This window comes from Leptodactylus fuscus, unplaced genomic scaffold (assembly GCF_031893055.1).
Source record: "Leptodactylus fuscus isolate aLepFus1 unplaced genomic scaffold, aLepFus1.hap2 HAP2_SCAFFOLD_185, whole genome shotgun sequence".
NCBI lineage: Eukaryota > Metazoa > Chordata > Amphibia > Anura > Leptodactylidae > Leptodactylus > Leptodactylus fuscus.
Genome location: NW_027440208.1, coordinates 45,953 through 70,121, shown reverse-complemented (window position 1 = coordinate 70,121; position 24,169 = coordinate 45,953). Strand labels below are relative to the sequence as shown.

The following is a 24,169-nucleotide window of genomic DNA, read 5'->3' as shown; positions in this document are numbered from 1 at the left end:
AGACCTCAAGAGGCAGAACAAGAAACCTGCACCCCGAACCAAATCGTGGAAATGATCACTGAGGAGATTATAGACGATTCTGTAGGTTCTTGTCCTAAAATAAAGATGTCTTGGTTGAAAACAAGAGAGACATTTATTGATGCATCAGTGGAGAAGATTGAAGGCTCCTTCCAACATCAAACAAGTAAATGAAAGCCTCCCCTAGAATACGGAGCTGGAGATGGAGGAACTGTCCGAAACGTGAGATCTGATGCTTGGACTTGGCGGCTACCAGCAGGCTTTATGGTTCTCTGTGACCTCTTGTCCATAGACCTCGACCTCACATAGTGTCATGTACTCGGAGCGCCCCGGGGTCACCACACTGACGTACTGACCCACCATCCCATTACAGCAGAACGTCAAGGTGGCATCTGCAGGATTTGTGATCTTACCACACCTGGAGGAGAAATAAGAAATAAACTTGTGATGACCGACTGTTCGTTCCACCATATTCACCACGTTCAGGTCAAATATCAAAGATCAGAGTGAAGAGACATGAAACCGTCCTGCAACTTCTAGATCTAATGGGACCAATGAGAAGGACAAAGTGGGTGAGGGATGTGAATGGCGTCATTGTAGAATTGATTAAACCCATCGTGTGACCTGCACCCCATATAATAAAACTAAGGGGGGCAAATTATAGTCACAGAATCAGCCCCCAAAGATTCAGGAGGGCAAATAGTAATCCTGGCTCCATCACTCAGGAGACGTCCGTCAGGCTGTCCATAGACGAGGTGAGAACTGACAGCCAGATACATGACAGAGGGGTCACATGTGCTGTGGGCCAGTAAGATTACCAATATTTATAGCCAAGGATAGTCAGACCTCGGCCAATACAGTAGGGTGAAAAATATATCGTAATGTCACATTTATACCCTGGAGATCAAGAGAAGAATATGTGAAGACCATCACAAGAAACGTGAGGGACATTGAGAAGCTCAAAGCTTAAGACAGAACAATGAGACATTGTGGAGGAACGCACAAGAGGAGATTGTGGAGGAAGACATTATGGAACACACTGGGGGGTCACAAGAAGGGTCATTATGGGGGGTCACAAGATGGGGTATCATGGAGGAACATAACATAGGATATTGTGGAAGAATGAGCAAATTGTCAAGGAACATTTACTTCGGTACCTGGATGGGAAGGCATTAATTAACCAGAGCCAGCACGGCTTTATGAGCAATAAATCTTGTCAGACTAACCTGATTTCCTTCTACAACAAAATCACTGAATGGTTGGACCAAGGGAATGCCGTGGACATAGTATATCTTGACTTCAGTAAGGCATTTGATAAAGTATCACATAACCTTCTTATTGAAAAAATGATTAAGTATGGCTTTGACAAAAAATCAGTTCGGTGGATTCACAACTGGCTTAATGATCGGGCACAACGAGTAATACTAAATGGCTACACATCCAACTGGAAGAACGTCAAAAGCGGGGTGCCGCAGGGCTCTGTTCTGGGCCCAGTACTGTTTAATATCTTTATAAATGATCTGGACGATGGAATTATTGGGGAACTCATTTGCAGATGATACGAAGATAGGAGGAATAGCCAACACTAGAGAGGAGAGAGAGTGTATTCAAAAGGACTTAGACACACTGGAACAATGGGCGGAGGCCAACAAAATGGGATTTAACAGGGACAAATGCAAAGTTCTACATCTGGGTAACAGAAATGTAAAAAACATATATAGTATGGGAGGAATAGAACTAAGTGATAGCATAGGGGATAAGGACTTGGGCATAATAGTAGATCACAAATTCAACATGAGCCAACAGTGCGGTGCTGCTGCAAAAAAGGCGAATACAATTCTGGGATGTATTAAGACAAGCATTGAATCTAGATGAAGAGAGGTCATTATTCCGCTGTACTCTTCCCTGGTCAGACCACACCTGGAATACTGTGTACAGTTCTGGGCGCCTCAATTCAAGAAAGACATCGATATATTGGAGCAAGTCCAGAGAAGAGCAACCAAAATGGTGGAAGGTCTGCAAACCATGTCCTATGAGGAGCGGCTAAAAGAACTGGGATTGTTTAGTTTGCAGAAGAGAAGGCTGAGGGGAGATTTAATAGCAGTCTACAAATATCTGAAAGGTAGTCACAGTGCAGAGGGATCTCCCCTATTCTCATTAGCACAAGGAAGTACAAGAAGCAATGGGATGAAACTAAAGGGAAAGAGATACAGATTAGACATTAGGAAAAACTTTCTGACAGTGAGGGGAGTGAGAGAGTGGAATAGGCTGCCACGGGAGGTGGTGGGCGCTCCATCAATGGAAATCTGCAAGCGGAATCTGGAGAAACATATAGCTGGGATGATTTAGGAAAACCTGCACTTGCAGGGGGTTGGACCCGATGGCCCTTGAGGTCCCTTCCAACTCTACCATAAGATAAGATAAGATAAGATAAGAAGACAAGGTAGAACGTACTGGAAGATCACTAGATGTGGCATTGTGGAGGAACACAAGAGGGGACATTCTGGAGGATTATAAGAAAGGGCATCCTAGAAGATCACATGTAAAAAGTATGGAGTAACATAAGATGGGACATTGTGGAGGAGCATGTGATGGGACATTGGCAACTCACACAAGATGGGACATTCTAGAGGATCACAAGAAGGAACCTTGTGGAGGAACACAAGATGGGACATTGTGAGGGAACACAAAATGGGGCATCAAGTAGGATCATAAAATGAGGCATTGCGGAAGAGCACAAGACAGTGAATCCTTGAGGATCGCAAGCGGAAACTTTGTAGATTAGTATAAGATGAGACGTTGAGGAGGAGCCAAATAAAACAGCAGGATGTGGAGGAGCATAAGATGGGAGATTATGGAGGAGCATAATATGGGACATTATGGGACATTGTGCTAAAACAAAATTTCGGTTATATGATCAGAACATCTTACACTGGGTTGTTGTTGTCGGGGGAGTTCCCAATTCGGATCTCGGCTCCCATCAGCATGTCCTTACAACAGTCCCGTCTGGTTGTGATGACAACATTTGATATCTTGTAGATCTTTTTCAGGTTCAGCTTCCACCAAGGATCTTCTTCCTTTTCAGTGAGGATACAGGAGCCCCCCCTGAATTCGGGGTTTTTGTTACCATCTATGGCATTTTTAGCATGCCCCTTGATCCTGTAGATATAGTCAGATATCTGCGAGGCTTCTCCATTTCTTGCTATATTTATGGCTGAGGAGACAAGAACAGAGAGCTGAGACATGAGGCCGACTGTCCACCATTGGCAATCAGGTTGGATCCACTGCAACAATGGAATAGAAGTGGAGACTATATCTGTAGGGCAAGTGATCTGATCTCACCTCCAGGTCCAGGAGGACGACACCCCAGAACCAGGGCCAGAGACCCCAGGAGAGTCAGAGACGACAGAAGGTTCATCCTGGAGGAAGGAGAAGATGGAGGAGAGAATGACTGATCCCAATAAGATGCTTTAGTGGCATAATTCATGGTGGGCGACAGATTAACATGAGTGAGAACATAAAGCGCCATTACACAGAAATACTGAGAAACCCTATAAATACCCTAAACATGAGTATGGATTAACAGAGTAATGAACATACGGGAGCTGATGGCGGCGTCAACCCCTCAATATCAAGTCTAGGTCAACCGGCCGTGGTAATAAAGACCTACATGAAAGGAGCCTGACCGGCTAAACCCCGGGATATACAGGGCTACCGTCTCCCCCATGTTATATAGTGTCCAACCTCATACAGCTATAGAGTGACCACTCAGGACAGATAAGGGTAACGAATAGAGATGAGCGAATAAGATTCGAAACTGCAGTTTTGAATACCTTGCTCCATAGGAATGAATGGGAGCGGCCCGCGCCAGCTTTCGGCGCTTAACCCCTTGCTGTTCGCCCGCTTACATTCATTCCTATGGGAGCGAGGTATTCGAATCAACTCTAGTAACAACTAATGGATGTTATTAGAGTTGAGCGAGTACTGTTCGGAACAGCACGCTCACAGCACGCTCCCATAGAAATGAATGGAAGCGGCCGGCACGCGGGGGGTTAAGCGGCTGGCCGCTGGCAAAGTCTGCGTGCCAGGTGCTTCCATTCATTTTTATGGGAGCGTGCTGTTCGGATCGGCTGATCCGAACAGTGTTCGCTTATCTCTAGATGTTATAAATTCTTATCATGAGTCTCTCGTCTACTGAATATCTCAAGATCATCAGGAGATAGTAAATAACGAGATAAATAAGGAGAATTGCACGTAAAACCACATATCCTTAATGGTAGATCCCGATACCTGTAACATGGCTCTGGGGGTCATGACCTCTAGGAGGGGTCTAATGAATAAACTTAACACATAAATACGTCAAATAATGAAAAACACAAATCCCTCCTCCATCCTTAGAACACAATTACTATGAAGCCCATACACATGAGGTATCTCTGAGTCCGAAACCGCCCGGTCTACAAAATTATACTAATATCATTTTCTGCCCGGCCCCTTAAGCCCCCTCTTCCGGAACCCTATGTTCCCTCCCGGGGTCTCCTCTTGCCGCTTCCTGGGGTGGTCCACATCCGCAGACGTTCGTCTGGGTTCCCTTTTCGGTTCTGCGTCCTCTCCTCCTCCTCTGAGTCAGCTGCAGGCTGATTGTCCAGATTTTACCCTCCCCTGGTTGGAGTATCATCAACTGACCGACTTCTGGCGTAAGTTCTCGCTGCAGCCCCTCCTTTCCTCTCCCCCCACTGCTTTGGAGGCCTTATTGGCGTGACCTGAGACTCCCTCCCATGTCCTCTCCCTTCTCTATGACATCCTTTTGAAGGCTGCGACTCCTGGACTCCCCCCCTATGTGCGTTCATGGGAAACCGACTTAGGCGCCCACGTTCCTGCTGCTGATTGGGACCGATGCTTCCTCCTGTCTCATAAACTACCCCTGCCTTGTAGTGCACAAGAGAAGAACTTGAAGATTCTGTCCCGTTGGTACCGATGCCCGACCCTGCTGCATAAGTTTTATCCTGCGGTCTCTGACCTCTGTTGGCGTTGTGGAACTGCGGAAGGCACCTTTTTTCATGTCTGGTGGGAATGTGGCTTAATCCAACCCTTCTGGTCCTCGGTGTTCGCTTTGTACGAGAAAGTCTCTGGCTGTTCCCTGTCCCCATCCCCTCAGTTAGCCCTCCTTTCCGTTATCCCAGGTAAATTGTCGAAGGTGAAAGGCGATATCCTGCGTCACTTTCTCACGGCCGCCAGAGCTGTTAACCCCCGCCATTGGCGCAGTCCTGCACCTCCTTCCCTTGTGGAATGGCTTCATGAGTTCCTCCATATTCGTAGAATGGAGAGCCTGGTCGCGAGGGATTCACCCGATTCTTCCAGGTTCAAAGATCTCTGGCGGCCGTGGGTGGTGTCCCAGGAGACCTCGGATTTCTCCTCCCAGTTTGATTGACCGCCCTGTCCCCCCAGTGCACCTCTTTCCATCCCTTCTGTGTTCGAAGTTTGTCTTGTCTCTCCCCCCCCCCCCCCCCCTGCAGTCTAGTTTGTCTCTTTTGTGTTGTTTGTTCTCACATTCAGTTTCATCAGTTTGGGGCTGTGCCCCTACAGTTTTATATGTTCTTATTTAGGTTCCCAGCTTGTTTATCCTCTAGTTGGGGGTCTCCCCCTCGATTTGTATTCTATTGTATGGTCCTGTATGGCTGTCTTCCTTGGGAACCTAGGGCCTGTGGCCCTGTCACTCTGCATTTGGAGTATGTTCTTTGTTTTGTTTTTTCTATTATTGTTCTTGTTTTGCTTAACTCCTCGAAAACTCAATAAAAACCTGATTACACCTAAAATCATTTTCCCATATAGAGAACTCCATAGAGGGGACAAAGAGAATCTAAAGTGACAAATGGCTGTTATATAGCTGTGTCACCAAAATGTAATACAATGTGATCAAAGTGATAGACGTTCCCCAAAAAGGAATAATTAACAAATACCCCCACCCCCCATACACAGAAATATAAAAAAAAATTATGGGTGTCAGAGTAAAGAAAAATAAAAAAATTTGCAAAGTTTTAGATTTTTATTAATGGGATAAATTGTAAATAAAACTGTAAATGTGGTGTCCTGGAACAGGCCTGAAACATAGAATATAGGTGGAGTATAGAATGTAGGTGATATATAGGATATAGGTAATATATAGGATATACCTGCAGATGATGACATTCTGGCTAAAGAGTTAACACTGTAAAAAAGAAGCCCATAGGAAGGTCGAAAAAATGCAATTTTTCTCCGATTGCACCCCATTCTGATTTTTTTTTCAACTTTTTAGTACATTGTACAGAAAAATAAATTGAAGAATCATGAAGAACAATTTGCACTGCAAACAATAACCCCTAATATGTCTCTGAGAATGAAAAAAGTTAAGATATATATAAAATTATAGGGTTTGCAATACGGTCATAAAAAAACTCCCAAAAAAGTCACCAGCAGGAAAGTCTTAAACTAGTAAGTAGTGCAATAGTAAAAAAAAATAGTAATAGATTGTATTCCCCTGTCCTACAGTCGGCCTCTCCTCTCCTGATATGGCTGATAACAGATAGTAATAGATTGTATTCTCCTGTCCTACAGTCGGCCTCTCCTCTCCTGACATGGCTGATAACAGATAGTAATAGATTGTATTCCCCTGTCCTACAGTCGGCCTCTCCTCTCCTGACATGGCTGATAACAGATAGTAATAGATTGTATTCCCCTGTCCTACAGTCGGCCTCTCCTCTCCGGACATGGCTGATAACAGATAGTAATAGATTGAATTCCCCTGTCCTACAGTCGGCCTCTCCTGACATGGCAGATAACAGATAGTAATAGATTGTATTCTCCTGTCCTACAGTCGGCCTCTCCTCTCCTGACATGGCTGATAACAGATAGTAATAGATTGTATTCTCCTGTCCTACAGTCGGCCTCCCCTCTCCTGACATGGCTGATAACAGATAGTAATAGATTGTATTCCCCTGTCCTACAGTCGGCCTCTCCTCTCCTGACATGGCTGATAACAGATAGTAATAGATTGTATTCCCCTGTCCTACAGTTGGCCTCTCCTCTCCTGACATGGCTGATAACAGATAGTAATAGATTGTATTCCCCTGTCCTACAGTCGGCCTCTCCTCTCCGGACATGGCTGATAACAGATAGTAATAGATTGAATTCCCCTGTCCTACAGTCGGCCTCTCCTGACATGACTGATAACAGATAGTAATAGATTGTATTCCCCTGTCCTACAGTCGGCCTCTCCTCTCCTGACATGGCTGATAACAGATAGTAATAGATTGTATTCCCCTGTCCTACAGTTGGCCTCTCCTCTCCTGACATGGCTGATAACAGATAGTAATAGATTGTATTCCCCTGTCCTACAGTCGGCCTCTCCTCTCCGGACATGGCTGATAACAGATAGTAATAGATTGAATTCCCCTGTCCTACAGTCGGCCTCTCCTGACATGACTGATAACAGATAGTAATAGATTGTATTCCCCTGTCCTACAGTCGGCCTCTCCTCTCCGGACATGGCTGATAACAGATAGTAATAGATTGTATTCCCCTGTCCTACAATCAGCCTCTCCCCTCCTGACATGGCTGATAACAGATAGTAATAGATTGTATTCCCCTGTCCTACAGTCAGCCTCTCCCCTCCTGACATGGCTGATAACAGATAGTAATAGATTGTATTCCCCTGTCCTACAGTCGGCCTCTCCTCTCCTGACATGGCTGATAACAGATGGTAATAGATTGTATTCCCCCGTCCTACAGTCGGCCTCTCCTGACATGGCTGATAACAGATAGTAATAGATTGTATTCCCCTGTCCTACAGTCGGCCTCTCCTCTCCGGATATGGCTGATAACAGATAGTAATAGATTGTATTCCCCTGTCCTACAGTCAGCCTCTCCCCTCCTGACATGGCTGATAACAGATAGTAATAGATTATATTCCCCTGTCCTACAGTCGGCCTCTCCTCTCCTGACATGGCTGATAAAAGATGGTAATAGATTGTATTCTCCTGTCCTACAGTTGGCCTCTCCTCTCCTGACATGGCTGATAACAGATAGTAATAGATTGTATTCCCCTGTCCTACAGTCGGCCTCTCCTGACATGACTGATAACAGATAGTAATAGATTGTATTCCCCTGTCCTACAGTCGGCCTCTCCTCTCCGGACATGGCTGATAACAGATAGTAATAGATTGTATTCCCCTGTCCTACAGTCGGCCTCTCCTCTCCTGACATGGCTGATAACAGATAGTAATAGATTGTATCCCCCTGTCCTACAGTCGGCCTCTCCTCTCCTGACATGGCTGATAACAAATAGTAATAGATTGTATTCCCCTGTCCTACAGTCGGCCTCTCCTCTCCTGACATGGCTGATAACAGATAGTAATAGATTGTATTCCCCTGTCCTACAGTCGGCCTCTCCTCTCCTGACATGGCTGATAACAGATAGCAATAGATTGTATTCCCCTGTCCTACAGTCGGCCTCTCCTGACATGACTGATAACAGATAGTAATTGATTGTATTCTCCTGTCCTACAGTCGGCCTCTCCCCTCCTGATATGGCTGATAACAGATAGTAATAGATTGTATTCTCCTGTCCTACAGTCGGCCTCTCCTCTCCTGATATGGCTGATAACAGATAGTAATAGATTGTATTCCCCTGTCCTACAGTCGGCCTCTCCTCTCCGGACATGGCTGATAACAGATAGTAATAGATTGTATTTCCCTGTCCTACAGTCGGCCTCTCCTCTCCTGACATGGCTGATAACAGATAGTAATAGATTGTATTCTCCTGTCCTACAGTCTGCCTCTCCTCTCCTGATATGGCTGATAACAGATAGTAATAGATTGTATTCTCCTGTCCTACAGTCGACCTCTCCTCTCCTGACATGACTGATAACAGATAGTAATAGATTGTATTCTCCTGTCCTACAGTCGGCCTCTCCTCTCCTGACATGGCTGATAACAGATAGTAATAGATTGTATTCTCCTGTCCTACAGTCGGCCTCTCCTCTCCTGATATGGCTGATAACAGATAGTAATAGATTGTATTCCCCTGTCCTACAGTCGGCCTCTCCTCTCCGGACATGGCTGATAACAGATAGTAATAGATTGTATTTCCCTGTCCTACAGTCGGCCTCTCCTCTCCTGACATGGCTGATAACAGATAGTAATAGATTGTATTCTCCTGTCCTACAGTCTGCCTCTCCTCTCCTGATATGGCTGATAACAGATAGTAATAGATTGTATTCCACTGTTCTACAGTCGGCCTCTCCTCTCCTGACATGGCTGATAACAGATAGTAATAGATTGTATTCCCCTGTCCTACAGTCGGCCTCTCCTCTCCTGACATGGCTGATAACAGATAGTAATAGATTGTATTCTCCTGTCCTACAGTCGGCCTCTCCTCTCCTGACATGGCTCATAACAGATAGTAATAGATTGTATTCCCCTGTCCTACAGTCGGCTTCTCCCCTCCTGACTTGGCTGATAACAGATAGTAATAGATTGTATTCCCCTGTCCTACAGTCGGCCTCTCCTCTCCTGACATGGCTGATAACAGATAGTAATAGATTGTATTCCCCTGTCCTACAGTCGGCCTCTCCTCTCCTGACATGGCTGATAACAGATAGAAATAGATTGTATTCCCCTGTCCTACAGTCGGCCTCTCCTGACATGACTGATAACAGATAGTAATAGATTGTATTCCCCTGTCCTACAGTCGGCCTCTCCTCTCCTGACATGGCTGATAACAGATAGTAATAGATTGTATTCCCCTGTCCTACAGTCGGCCTCTCCCCTCCTGACATGGCTGATAACAGATAGTAATAGATTGTATTCCCCTGTCCTACAGTCGGCCTCTCCTGACATGACTGATAACAGATAGTAATAGATTGTATTCCCCTGTCCTACAGTCGGCCTCTCCTCTCCGGACATGGCTGATAACAGATAGTAATAGATTGTATTCCCCTGTCCTACAGTCGACCTCTCCTCTCCTGACATGGCTGATAACAGGTAGTAATAGATTGTATCTCCCTGTCCTACAGTCGGCCTCTCCTCTCCTGACATGGCTGATAACAGATAGTAATAGATTGTATTCCCCTGTCCTACAGTCGGCCTCTCCTCTCCTGACATGGCTGATAACAGATAGTAATAGATTGTATTCTCCTGTCCTACAGTTGGCCTCTCCTCTCCTGACATGGCTGATAACAGATAGTAATAGATTGTATTCCCCTGTCCTACAGTCGGCCTCTCCTGACATGGCTGATAACAGATAGTAATATATTGTATTCCCCTGTCCTACAGTCGGCCTCTCCCCTCCTGATATGGCTGATAACAGATAGTAATAGATTGTATTCCCCTGTCCTACAGTCGGCCTCTCCTGACATGACTGATAACAGATAGTAATGGATTGTATCCTCCTGTCCTACAGTCGGCCTCTCCCCTCCTGATATGGCTGATAACAGATAGTAATAGATTGTATTCTCCTGTCCTACAGTCGGCCTCTCCTGACATGACTGATAACAGATAGTAATGGATTGTATTCTCCTGTCCTACAGTCGGCCTCTCCCCTCCTGATATGGCTGATAACAGATAGTAATAGATTGTATTCTCCTGTCCTACAGTCGGCCTCTCCTCTCCTGACATGGCTGATAACAGATAGTAATAGATTGTATTCTCCTGTCCTACAGTCAGCCTCTCCTCTCCTGACATGGCTGATAACAGATAGTAATAGATTGTATTCTCCTGTCCTACAGTCGGCCTCTCCTCTCCTGACATGGCTGATAACAGATAGTAATAGATTGTATTCTCCTGTCCTACAGTCGGCTTCTCCCCTCCTGACATGGCTGATAACAGATAGTAATAGATTGTATTCCCCTGTCCTACAGTCGGCCTCTCCTGACATGACTGATAACAGATAGTAATAGATTGTATTCTCCTGTCCTACAGTCGGCCTCTCCTCTCCTGACATGGCTGATAACAGATAGTAATAGATTGTATTCCCCTGTCCTACAGTCGGCCACTCCTCTCCTGACATGGCTGATAACAGATAGTAATAGATTGTATTCCCCTGTCCTACAGTCGGCCTCTCCTCTCCTGACATGGCTTATAACAGATAGTAATAGATTGTATTCTCCTGTCCTACAGTCGGCCTCTCCTCTCCTGACATGGCTGATAACAGATAGTAATAGATTGTATTCTCCTGTCCTACAGTCGGCCTCTCCTCTCCTGACATGGCTGATAACAGATAGTAATAGATTGTATTCCCCTGTCCTACAGTCGGTCTCTCCTCTCCTGACATGGCTTATAACAGATAGTAATGGATTGTATTCTCCTGTCCTACAGTCGGCCTCTCCCCTCCTGATATGGCTGATAACAGATAGTAATAGATTGTATTCTCCTGTCCTACAGTCGGCCTCTCCTCTCCTGACATGGCTGATAACAGATAGTAATAGATTGTATTCTCCTGTCCTACAGTCGGCCTCTCCTGACATGACTGATAACAGATAGTAATAGATTGTATTCTCCTGTCCTACAGTCGGCCTCTCCTCTCCTGACATGGCTGATAACAGATAGTAATAGATTGTATTCCCCTGTCCTACAGTCGGCCTCTCCTCTCCTGACATGGCTGATAACAGATAGTAATAGATTGTATTCCCCTGTCCTACAGTCAGCCTCTCCTCTCCTGACATGGCTGATAACAGATAGTAATAGATTGTATTCCCCTGTCCTACAGTCGGCCTCTCCTCTCCTGACATGGCTGATAACAGATAGTAATAGATTGTATTCCCCTGTCCTACAGTCAGCCTCTCCTCTCCTGACATGGCTGATAACAGATAGTAATAGATTGTATTCCTCTGTCCTACAGTCGGCCTCTCCTGACATGGCTGATAACAGATAGTAATAGATTGTATTCCCCTGTCCTACAGTCGGCCTCTCCTCTCCTGACATGGCTGATAACAGATAGTAATAGATTGTATTCCCCTGTCCTACAGTCGGCCTCTCCTCTCCTGACATGGCTGATAACAGATAGTAATAGATTGTATTCCCCTGTCCCACAGTCGGCCTCTCCTCTCCTGACATGGCTGATAACATATAGTAATAGATTGTATTCCTCTGTCCTACAGTCGGCCTCTCCTGACATGACTGATAACAGATAGTAATAGATTGTATTCTCCTGTCCTACAGTCGGCCTCTCCTGACATGGCTGATAACAGATAGTAATAGATTGTATTCTCCTGTCCTACAGTCGGCCTCTCCTCTCCTGACATGGCTGATAACAGATAGTAATAGATTGTATTCCCCTGTCCTACAGTCGGCCTCTCCTCTCCTGACATGGCTGATAACATATAGTAATAGATTGTATTCCTCTGTCCTACAGTCGGCCTCTCCTGACATGACTGATAACAGATAGTAATAGATTGTATTCTCCTGTCCCACAGTCGGCCTCTCCTGACATGGCTGATAACAGATAGTAATAGATTGTATTCTCCTGTCCTACAGTCGGCCTCTCCTCTCCTGACATGGCTGATAACAGATAGTAATAGATTGTATTCCCCTGTCCTACAGTCGGCCTCTCCTCTCCTGACATGGCTGATAACAGATAGTAATAGATTGTATTCCCCTGTCCTACAGTCGGCCTCCCCTCTCCTGACATGGCTGATAACAGATAGTAATAGATTGTATTCCCCTGTCCTACAGTCGGCCTCTGCTCTCCTGACATGGCTGATAACAGATAGTAATAGATTGTATTCCCCTGTCCTACAGTCGGCCTCTCCTCTCCTGACAGGGCTGATAACAGATAGTAATAGATTGTATTCCCCTGTCCTACAGTCGGCCTCTCCTCTCCTGACATGGCTGATAACAGATAGTAATAGATTGTATTCCCCTGTCCCACAGTCGGCCTCTCCTGACATGGCTGATAACAGATAGTAATAGATTGTATTCCCCTGTCCTACAGTCGGCCTCTCCTCTCCTGACATGGCTGATAACAGATAGTAATAGAATGTACTCACATGAGACGTTTCCTGCGGTCTCGCTGACTGCAGTGGTCTCGGTGCAGTTATTTATACCTATCTACACTCCAGTCTCTCCTCCCACTCTGACTCTGTACACACTCTGTGGTTTTCCATGGAATATAGATAATATATAAATGTAATCAGACTGGATTAGTTACTGTGATCATAATATCAAGAGATCAAATTGTAAACACACTCCAGGATCCACATTATACTCATGTAATCATATATGTATTATATACAGTACTAGCCTCGGCCTGCGGCTTCAGCAATTAGCAAATTGCTGCTGTCGATGGTTTGCCTGCTCCGGCGTTTCGACAGCTGTCAAGCTGGCAAGTCGCTGAACGCTTACTTCATGCTGTGCCCGTTATTGTTCCAGCATCTCAGCAGCTCGCTGGGATGCCATATAATGAGAGTGTTGTTGGCGACGATGATCCCCCTGAGCTCCACTTGAGGAGAACTCTGTGACTTCTGGCTCCTTCATAGCTCTCGGTGTTTGCAACAAATTAGATGTTCTTTTTCCCGCCATTTTTAATATTAGCAAACTGACAATGTGGAGGAAAGGGGTTTCCCCTCCAGTGTGTCAGTACTGCCTGGAGCAGATCAGATAATATGCAGATGCTTGTACACAATGGATGGAGGGTTATCTGAGTGTTACATAGAGAGATAACAGACCTGGGAGCTGAGATAAGCGGCTGCAGGAGCAGTGTAATATAGTATGTGACCATAAATCCAGAACAGTAGTGAAGCCATGTCATTTACCAGGATACAAAGTAGCCGATGTGTTACTGCAGGTTACAGAGAATCTATGGGGCAAATCTCATCCAAATCCACTCTGTGGTTTCTGTGATTGAGGAGCAAACATCCAAAGTGTCACATGTATAATATTAGTAGGATTGTACAGTCACTGTACGGTGATAAATACACTATGTATTATAGATATATATAGTCCTAGGAGTCCTGACAGTGTCATACACTATGTATTATAGATATATATAGTCCTAGGAGCCCTGACAGTGTCATACACTATGTATTATAGATATATATAGTCCTAGGAGTCCTGACAGTGTCATACACTATGTATTATAGATATATATAGTCCTAGGAGTCCTGACAGTGTCATACACTATGTATTATAGATATATATAGTCCTAGGAGCCCTGACAGTGTCATACACTATGTATTATAGATATATATAGTCCTAGGAGTCCTGACAGTGTCATACACTATGTATTATAGATATATATAGTCCTAGGAGCCCTGACAGTGTCATACACTATGTATTATAGATATATATAGTCCTAGGAGCCCTGACAGTGTCATACACTATGTATTATAGATATATATAGTCCTAGGAGTCCTGACAGTGTCATACACTATGTATTATAGATATATATAGTCCTAGGAGCCCTGACAGTGTCATACACTATGTATTATAGATATATATAGTCCTAGGAGCCCTGACAGTGTCATACACTATGTATTATAGATATATATAGTCCTAGGAGCCCTGACAGTATCATACACTATGTATTATAGATATATAGTCCCAGGAGCCCTGACAGTGTCATACACTATGTATTATAGATATATATAGTCCTAGGAGCCCTGACAGTATCATACACTATGTATTATAGATATATAGTCCCAGGAGCCCTGACAGTGTCATACACCATGTATTATAGATATATATAGTCCTAGGAGTCCTGACAGTATCATACACTATGTATTATAGATATATAGTCCCAGGAGCCCTGACAGTGTCATACACTATGTATTATAGATATATATAGTCCTAGGAGCCCTGACAGTGTCATACACTATGTATTATAGATATATATAGTCCTAGGAGTCCTGACAGTGTCATACACTATGTATTATAGATATATATAGTCCTAGAGTCCACATATTGGTCTTCTGTATCATTACCTGGATTATTCCTTGGGGGATTCTGACCTTGATCTGCTCATTATTTCCTTGGTAAGTTTATAGATTTGTCATTCTAGCCCAGGTACGAGTCCCGGATTCCCCTTTTACTACATCATGTGACCAGTGTCCTATTGTGGACTCCGTCATATACACCAAGTAATTTTCCGCCTTCTTCTTAATCAGCTCTTTACAATTGTCTTAGAGTAAACATTTCCTCTGAAGTTCTGGGGAAGGAGACTATATACATATTGTGTAATCTCTGTATAGTGATATCTTCTAGAGCTTTCTCTGCAGTCGGGCAGGGAACACTTTTATTTATCCTCAGAAATAATTTCTTAGTTAATGGACGACTTCCCTGAGACGTTAGTATTGGATTTGCTGCAGTGCCTGAAAAATAAGTCTTAGCTCTTTTTTCTTAAGAAAATCCTTGTATGAGGCACTATCTTATTTATTAAATCAACAGAGCGAGGAAGGACTGAGCAGCCTGACAATATTATTCCAAAAACCAGGACACACAAGGTCACACCAGTACTACAACTGTCCATACTAAGGCACAGTCTGTATCCAAAAGCCACCCCCGAGGAGGTCACACTGGGGTGCAGCCACAACATCTAGTCCTCAGCCATAAACAAGGACTATTCTTTCTCCAGGTTCCCTCAGGATAGTGGTCCTTACAAGGAGACCTGACCTGAGCCCAAACAATCCTGACTCCATGTCAGATAGGACAACATGGGACAATGCACCTCAGTACAGACAACACAAGAGATACAAATAGCGCAGGAAATAATCGGGATATTACACAACACACCATCACGACCTCTCCCCTCTTATAATATGTGAGCTGGTCATGTGACGTCACCGACTTACAACATGACCTAACATGTTATAATAAGCTAAGAACAGTCCATCGTACAATTATATCCTGGTCAAAGGGCAACAAAGAAATGTCATCACCCGATACAAAGAAGAGAAGTCTTAGTTGGGCTTCAGATAGACAACAAAAGTCTCCAGTTATTGGCCAGACTTAGATGTCCCACTCAAGAGGTTTCCAGGGTCTTTGCATTTCCGTGGTCAGGAGCTTTCTAGGACCTGCAAACCAGTCCACAGTTCTTTAGGGACTCAGCACTGTCCATACAAACTCTTTGCCCCAGTATATCCCCCACAGTATATCACATAGTATAGGTCTGCTATTTGACCCATTAGGTGTCAAAGATCACCACAGGTGGAACAGTCCCTGCCGACATCGATAGTAGATCCAGAGGAGATAGAGGCAGAAAACAAAGACATAGAAGGTGGAGGAGACCTGGTAATGGGTCCATGATCCCTCCGCTCAGAAGCTCACAGCGAATCTACACCAGGGTCTTCTCCTCCATCTTAAACTTACTCTTTAAATGTTGCTTTATCCACCTCACGCTCAAGTACCCTCCATCACTACCCTCATCCGTGTAGGAAGACCATACACCCAAATATCCATTGCCGACTGCGACCTCATCATGGCTGGTGGACCACACAAGGTCTTCAGGCGTTGACAGTCCTGGGCTGGTGTGAATCCAGGAGGTCCTTCACTATGTGAGGCACTAACGTGGTCATCCATCACTGGTGGGTCTGTCTCTTCCTCCTTAACCCCAGCTTGGCTTTCAGAATTGGCACTTCCACCTAAACTAGGGGTTTAGGTGGCTGAGTGGCCCACACATCTCCTGCCTCTGGGTCACCCATAAGATTTGGTTCTGCAGATTCGCTGACCTCTATGGAGTGTGTCTCCTCCAACACTGAGTTAGGTTCAGAGTATTCGCTCCCCTCTGCATCATCCACAACATCATCACACTCAGACAGGTGAGGATGAGGTCAGAGATATATGGAGAGGACAGGAGAGGATGAGGTCAGAGATATATGGAGGGGACAGGTGAGGATGAGGTCAGAGATATATGGAGGGGACAGGTGAGGATGAGGTCAGAGATATATGGAGAGGACAGGTGAGGATGAGGTCAGAGATATATGGAGGGGACAGGTGAGGTCAGAGATATATGGAGGGGACAGGTGAGGATGAGGTCAGAGATATATGGAGGGGACAGGTGAGGATGAAGTCAGAGATATATGGAGGGGACAGGTGTGGATGAGGTCAGAGATATATGGAGGGGACAGGTGAGGATGAGGTCAGAGATATATGGAGGGGACAGGTGAGGATGAGGTCAGAGATATATGGAGGGGACAGGTGAGGATGAGGTCAGAGATATATGGAGGGGACAGGTGTGGATGAGGTCAGAGATATATGGAGGGGACAGGTGAGGATGAGGTCAGTGATACATGGAGAGGACAGGTGAGGATGAGGTCAGAGGTATATAGAGGGGACAGGTGAGGATGAGGTCTGAGATATATGGAGGGGACAGGTGAGGATGAGGTCAGAGATATATGGAGGGGACAGGTGTGGATGAGGTCTGAGATATATGGAGAGGACAGGTGAGGATGAGGTCTGAGATATATGGAGGGGACAGGTGAGGATGAGGTTAGAGATATATGGAGGGGACAGGTGAGGATGAGGTCAGAGATATATGGAGGAGACAGGTGAGGATGAGGTCAGAGATATATGGAGGGGACAGGTGAGGATGAGGTCAGAGATATATGGAGGGGACAGGTGTGGGTGAGATCAGATATATATGGAGGGGACAGGTGTGGATGAGGTCAGAGATATATGGAGGGGACAGGTGAGGATGAGGTCAGAGATATATGGAGGGGACAGGTGAGGATGAGGTTAGAGATATATGGAGAGGACAGGTGAGGATGAGGTCTGAGATATATGGAGGGGACAGGTGAGGATGAGGTTAGAGATATATGGAGGGGACAGGTGAGGATGAGGTCAGAGATATATGGAGGAGACAGGTGAGGATGAGGTCAGAGATATATGGAAGGGACAGGTGAGGATGAGGTCAGAGATATATGGAGGGGACAGGTGTGGGTGAGATCAGATATATATGGAGGGGACAGGTGTGGATGAGGTCAGAGATATATGGAGGGGACAGGTGAGGATGAGGTCAGAGATATATGGAGGGGACAGGTGAGGATGAGGTTAGAGATATATGGAGGGGACAGGTGAGGATGAGGTCAGAGATATATGGAGAGGACAGGTGAGGATGAGGTCTGAGATATATGGAGGGGACAGGTGAGGATGAGGTTAGAGATATATGGAGGGGACAGGTGAGGATGAGGTCAGAGATATATGGAGGAGACAGGTGAGGATGAGGTCAGAGATATATGGAAGGGACAGGTGAGGATGAGGTCAGAGATATATGGAGGGGACAGGTGTGGGTGAGATCAGATATATATGGAGGGGACAGGTGTGGATGAGGTCAGAGATATATGGAGAGGACAGGTAAGGATGAGGTCAGAGATATATGGAGGAGACAGGTGAGGATGAGGTCAGAGATATATGGAGAGGACAGGTGAGGATGAGGTCAGAGATATATGGAGGGGACAGGTGAGGATGAGGTCAGAGATATATGGAGGGGACAGGTGTGGATGAGGTCAGAGATATATGGAGGGGACAGGTGAGGATGAGGTCAGAGATATATGGAGAGGACAGGTGAGGATGAGGTCAGAGATATATGGAGGGGACAGGTGAGGATGAGGTCAGAGATATATATGGAGGGGACAGGTGAGGATGAGGTCAGAGATATATGGAGGGGACAGGTGTGGATGAGGTCAGAGATATATGGAGGGGACAGGTGAGGATGAGGTCAGAGATACATGGAGAGGACAGGTGAGGATGAGGTCAGAGGTATATAGAGGGGAAAGGTGAGGATGAGGTCTGAGATATATGGAGGGGACAGGTGAGGATGAGGTCAGAGATATATGGAGGGGACAGGTGTGGATGAGGTCTGAGATATATGGAGAGGACAGGTGAGGATGAGGTCCTAGATATATGGAGGGGACAGGTGAGGATGAGGTTAGAGATATATGGAGGGGACAGGTGAGGATGAGGTCAGAGATATATGGAGAGGACAGGTGAGGATGAGGTCTGAGATATATGGAGGGGACAGGTGAGGATGAGGTTAGAGATATATGGAGGGGACAGGTGAGGATGAGGTCAGAGATATATGGAGGAGACAGGTGAGGATGAGGTCAGAGATATATGGAGGGGACAGGTGAGGATGAGGTCAGAGATATATGGAGGGGACAGGTGTGGGTGAGATCAGATATATATGGAGGGGACAGGTGTGGATGAGGTCAGAGATATATGGAGGGGACAGGTGAGGATGAGGTCAGAGATATATGGAGGGGACAGGTGAGGATGAGGTTAGAGATATATGGAGGGGACAGGTGAGGATGAGGTCAGAGATATATGGAGAGAACAGGTGAGGATGAGGTCTGAGATATATGGAGGGGACAGGTGAGGATGAGGTTAGAGCTATATGGAGGGGACAGGTGAGGATGAGGTCAGAGATATATGGAGGAGACAGGTGAGGATGAGGTCAGAGATATATGGAGGGGACAGGTGAGGATGAGGTCAGAGATATATGGAGGGGACAGGTGTGGGTGAGATCAGATATATATGGAGGGGACAGGTGTGGATGAGGTCAGAGATATATGGAGGGGACAGGTGAGGATGAGGTCAGAGATATATGGAGGGGACAGGTGTGGGTGAGATCAGATATATATGGAGGGGACAGGTGTGGATGAGGTCAGAGATATATGGAGGGGACAGGTGAGGATGAGGTCAGAGATATATGGAGAGGACAGGTGAGGATGAGGTCAGAGATATATGGAGAGGACAGGTGAGGATGAGGTCAGAGATATATGGAGGGGACAGGTGAGGATGAGGTCAGAGATATATGGAGGGGACAGGTGTGGATGAGGTCAGAGATATATGGAGGGGACAGGTGAGGATGAGGTCAGAGATATATGGAGAGGACAGGTGAGGATGAGGTCAGAGATATATGGAGGAGACAGGTGAGGATGAGGTCAGAGATATATGGAGAGGACAGGTGAGGAGGTCAGAGATATATGGAGGGGACAGGTGAGGATGAGGTCAGAGATATATGGAGGGGACAGGTGTGGATGAGGTCAGAGATATATGGAGGGGACAGGTGAGGTCAGAGATATATGGAGGGGACAGGTGAGGAGGTCAGAGATATATGGAGAGGACAGGTGAGGATGAGGTCAGAGATATATGGAGGGGACAGGTGTGGGTGAGATCAGATATATATGGAGGGGACAGGTGTGGATGAGGTCAGAGATATATGGAGAGGACAGGTGTGGGTGAGATCAGATATATATGGAGGGGACAGGTGTGGATGAGGTCAGAGATATATGGAGGGGACAGGTGAGGATGAGGTCAGAGATATATGGAGGGGACAGGTGAGGATGAGGTCAGAGATATATGGAGGGTGCAGGTGAGGATGAGGTCAGAGATATATGGAGGGGACAGGTGAGGATGAGGTCAGAGATATATGGAGGTAACAGGTGAGGATGAGGTCAGAGATATATGGAGAGGACAGGTGTGGATGAGGTCAGAGATATATGGAGGGGACAGGTGTGGATGAGGTCAGAGATATATGGAGGGGACAGGTGAGGTCAGAGATATATGGAGGGGACAGGTGAGGAGGTCAGAGATATATGGAGAGGACAGGTGAGGTCAGAGATATATGGAGAGGACAGGTGAGGATGAGGTCAGAGATATATGGAGGAGAAAGGTGAGGATGAGGTCAGAGATATATGGAGGAGACAAGTGTGGATGAGTTAATGTTGGCATTATCCTTCAAAGTCCAAGGTTCGGGCCGTCTTCCGGCCATTGTTCCCTAGAGGTTTTCTCCACAGGGCTTTTTCCTCTCCTGCGGGCTGTAAGATGATTGTTCATGAGTTTAGTTCATATTTTTTGGTATTTGCCTGAACAGTTAGTTTTTGAGTTATTTGTTCCTGGCATTGGCAATACCTGTGGAAATAAATAAATTGAAATAGGGGGCAACACGTTGGCTCAGTGGTTAGCACTGCAGCCTTGTAGCGCAGTAGTCCTGGGTTTGAATCCTGCCAGGAACAACATCTGCAAGGAGTTTGTAGGTTCTCCCTGGGTTTGCGTGGATTTCCTCTCATACTACAAAGACAGACTTATTCTTTATTCTTATGGTAGAGTTGGAAGGGACCTCAAGGGCCATCGGGTCCAACCCCCTGCGAGTGCAGGTTTTCCTAAATCATTCCAGCTATATGTTTATCCAGATTCCGCTTGAAGATTTCCATTGATGGAGCGCCCACCACCTCCCGTGGCAGCCTATTCCACTCTCTCACTCTCCTCACTGTCAGAAAGTTTTTCCTAATGTCTAATCTGTATCTCTTTCCCTTTAGTTTCATCCCATTGCTTCTTGTACTTCCTTGTGCTAATGAGAATAGGGGAGATCCCTCTGCACTGTGACTACCTTTCAGATATTTGTAGACTGCTATTAAATCTCCCCTCAGCCTTCTCTTCTGCAAACTAAACAATCCCAGTTCTTTTAGCCGCTCCTCATAGGACATGGTTTGCAGACCTTCCACCATTTTGGTTGCTCTTCTCTGGACTTGCTCCAATATATCGATGTCTTTCTTGAATTGAGGCGCCCAGAACTGTACACAGTATTCCAGGTGTGGTCTGACCAGGGAAGAGTACAGCGGAATAATGACCTCTCTTCATCTAGATTCAATGCTTGTCTTAATACATCCCAGAATTTTATTAGCCTTTTTTGCAGCAGCACCGCACTGTTGGCTCATGTTGAATTTGTGATCTACTATTATGCCCAAGTCCTTTTCCCCTATGCTATCACTTAGTTCTGATAGGAAATAAAAAAAAAAACAGTACATTGTCATCCCTATATTATATATCCCTATATCATATATCCCTATATGGGGCTCACAATCTACTATTTAAGAAAAAATAAATAAATTGAAATAATAGTAAGTAAAACATTATTTTATTTCTTTGAGTTTAATAAAGCTGTGGCCAATATTTCCTGTAGTTTGGGTGGTTTTAGGAAGCAGTGAGGGATATCCCATATCCAAAAGTCATGGCATTACATAAACTAGGACATGATTTAATAGACTTTTATTTTTCAGCTACCAGCAGACTTTAGTAACCTCAGGGACTGGTTCTCCATAAACCTCGACCTCGCACAGTGTCAGGTACTCGGGGCGTCCTGGGATGACCACACTGACGTACTGACCCTCCATCCTGTTACAGCAGAATGGCAAGGTGAGAGACGAAACATCGGTGACCCTTCCGCACCTGGAGGAGAAATACAGAAAAATCCTGACTGCTCGTTCCTCCATATTCTGAGAGATCTGCAAAGTTGAGCAGGCGGTGAGCAACCCATCTGGTCTCCAATCCTCTGACTCCCAAACTGTTCTCCTGTCCTCTGTCCCCCAACTGCCTCCAATTGTTCTCCTATCCTATTCCTCTAAGCTGTTCTCCGTGTCCACTGCCAAACCCAACTGTTCTCCTCTCTTCTGCCCTCTAAGTTGGTCTCCTGTCCTCTACCACCCCCAGTTGGTCTCGTGTCCTCTTCCCCCGACTGCTCTCCTGTCCTCTGCCCCCATAACTGTTCCCCTGTCCCATACCCTCCAGCTGTTCTCCTGTCCTCTTCCTTTTTTACTACCTTGTTGTTCTCCTGTCCGGTGCCCCCAGCTGTTCTCCTGACTCTTGGCTATTTTCCTGCCCTCTTCTCTAGCTATACTCGTGTCCTCAGTTCCAAACAGTTCACCTGTCCTCCAGCTTTTCTCCTGTCCCTCAGTTATTCTGTTGTCCTCTGCCACCCAGCTGGTCTCCTACCCCCTGGCTATTTTTCTGCCCACTTGTTCCAGTGTTCTCTTGTCCTAAGCAGTTCACCTGTCCCCCAGTTGGTCTCCTGTCTGGAGTTTGTATGGAGATCCGCATGGAGTTTGTATGTTCTCCTTGTCTTTGTGTGGCTGTCCTTTGGGTGCACCATAGATGTATTGAAAGGAAACTTAGATTGTAAACCCTACTTGGGACAGTGTTAACCATATCTGTAAGGGGGAGTTCACACTACCATTGTCAATGTCTGTTGTGGTTTTCCATAATATATGACAGCAACGGATATAAAATGTCACAAAGAAAGGTCACAGACTGATTCTGTCTCCATTCCCATTGGCGCTAATGTAAACAACATGGTGGAAGTTATCTCTGGTCATGATTGTTTACATTTGTAATGGAAGACTAAGTTGTACATGCAGAAAGATAGAAGAACTATAGAAGCGTCCATCATGTTATTTACATCAGTGTCAATAGGAATGGAGGCAGAATCATGTGACCGTTCTCTGCAGCAGTTTAATGTCCGATGCTGTCATTCTATTAGATCAGACTGTAATAAGGTAAAAGTGACCATTGATGGTATTATATGGAGGGTGGGCTCTGAGGACTGGAGGACCCCAGGAGACAAATGTCACAGTCTATAGAACTTACACTGGGTTATTGTTGTCAGGGGAGTTCCCAATTCGGACCTCGGCTCCCATCAGTCGCTCCTTACAACAGTCCCCTCGGTTTGTTAGGACAACGTTGGATATCTTGTAGATCTGCTTCAGGTTCACCTGCCACCATGGAGGGAGGTCTCCCTTAGTATGAGTGCAGGAGCCCTTCATGTAATTGGAGTTTTTTTCACCATTTATGGCCAATTTGGCAATTCCCTTGTTTGATTCTGAATGAAAATTGGATATCTGAGAGGCTTCTCCATTTCTTGCTATCTCTATGGCTGAAAAAATATGAAAGAGAGAACTGTCACTGATATGAAGATGAAATGGAAGGACATTATTATCCCTCCTCCATTATTATCCTCCTCCATTATTATCCCTCCTCCATTATTATCCTCCTCCATTATTATCCTCCTCCATTATTATCCCTCCTCCATTATTATTAGAGATGAGCGAACACCGTTCGATTGAAAAGGTATTCGATCGAATATCAGGCCGTTCGAGGTATTCGTTTCCAGTCAAATACCACGCGGCAAACGCAGTAAAAGTCCATATCCCCTCTCACCTTCCCTGGCGCGTTTTTTGCACCAATAACTGTGTAGGGGAGGTGGTACAGGAACTACGACAACATAAGCATTGCAAAAAAATTTATAAGAATAGCCAGCGCCATCTTTGTGACAGTTGCGGTGAGAGATACGGAGAGAAAGATATCTGCTGAGGGCTAGAGAGGATTAGCTTCTAGTAGGCAGGGAAGA

General features: G+C 45.6%; 1 protein-coding gene across 1 annotated transcript in view; it reads right to left on the bottom strand.

The window, feature by feature from the left end:
* Positions 1 to 264: 264 nt before the first annotated feature.
* Positions 265 to 24,169, bottom strand: part of LOC142187308 (fucolectin-7-like) — a 46,536-nt gene continuing 22,631 nt past the window's right edge. The window contains exons 2-6 of the mRNA XM_075261533.1: positions 23,410 to 23,695; positions 22,068 to 22,215; positions 6,116 to 6,119; positions 2,950 to 3,232; positions 265 to 436 (exon numbers count right to left, since the gene is read on the bottom strand). Coding sequence (XP_075117634.1) covers positions 268 to 436; positions 2,950 to 3,232; positions 6,116 to 6,119; positions 22,068 to 22,215; positions 23,410 to 23,695 — 890 coding nt within the window. The 3' untranslated portion in view covers positions 265 to 267. The remainder of the gene's footprint in view (positions 437 to 2,949; positions 3,233 to 6,115; positions 6,120 to 22,067; positions 22,216 to 23,409; positions 23,696 to 24,169) is intronic.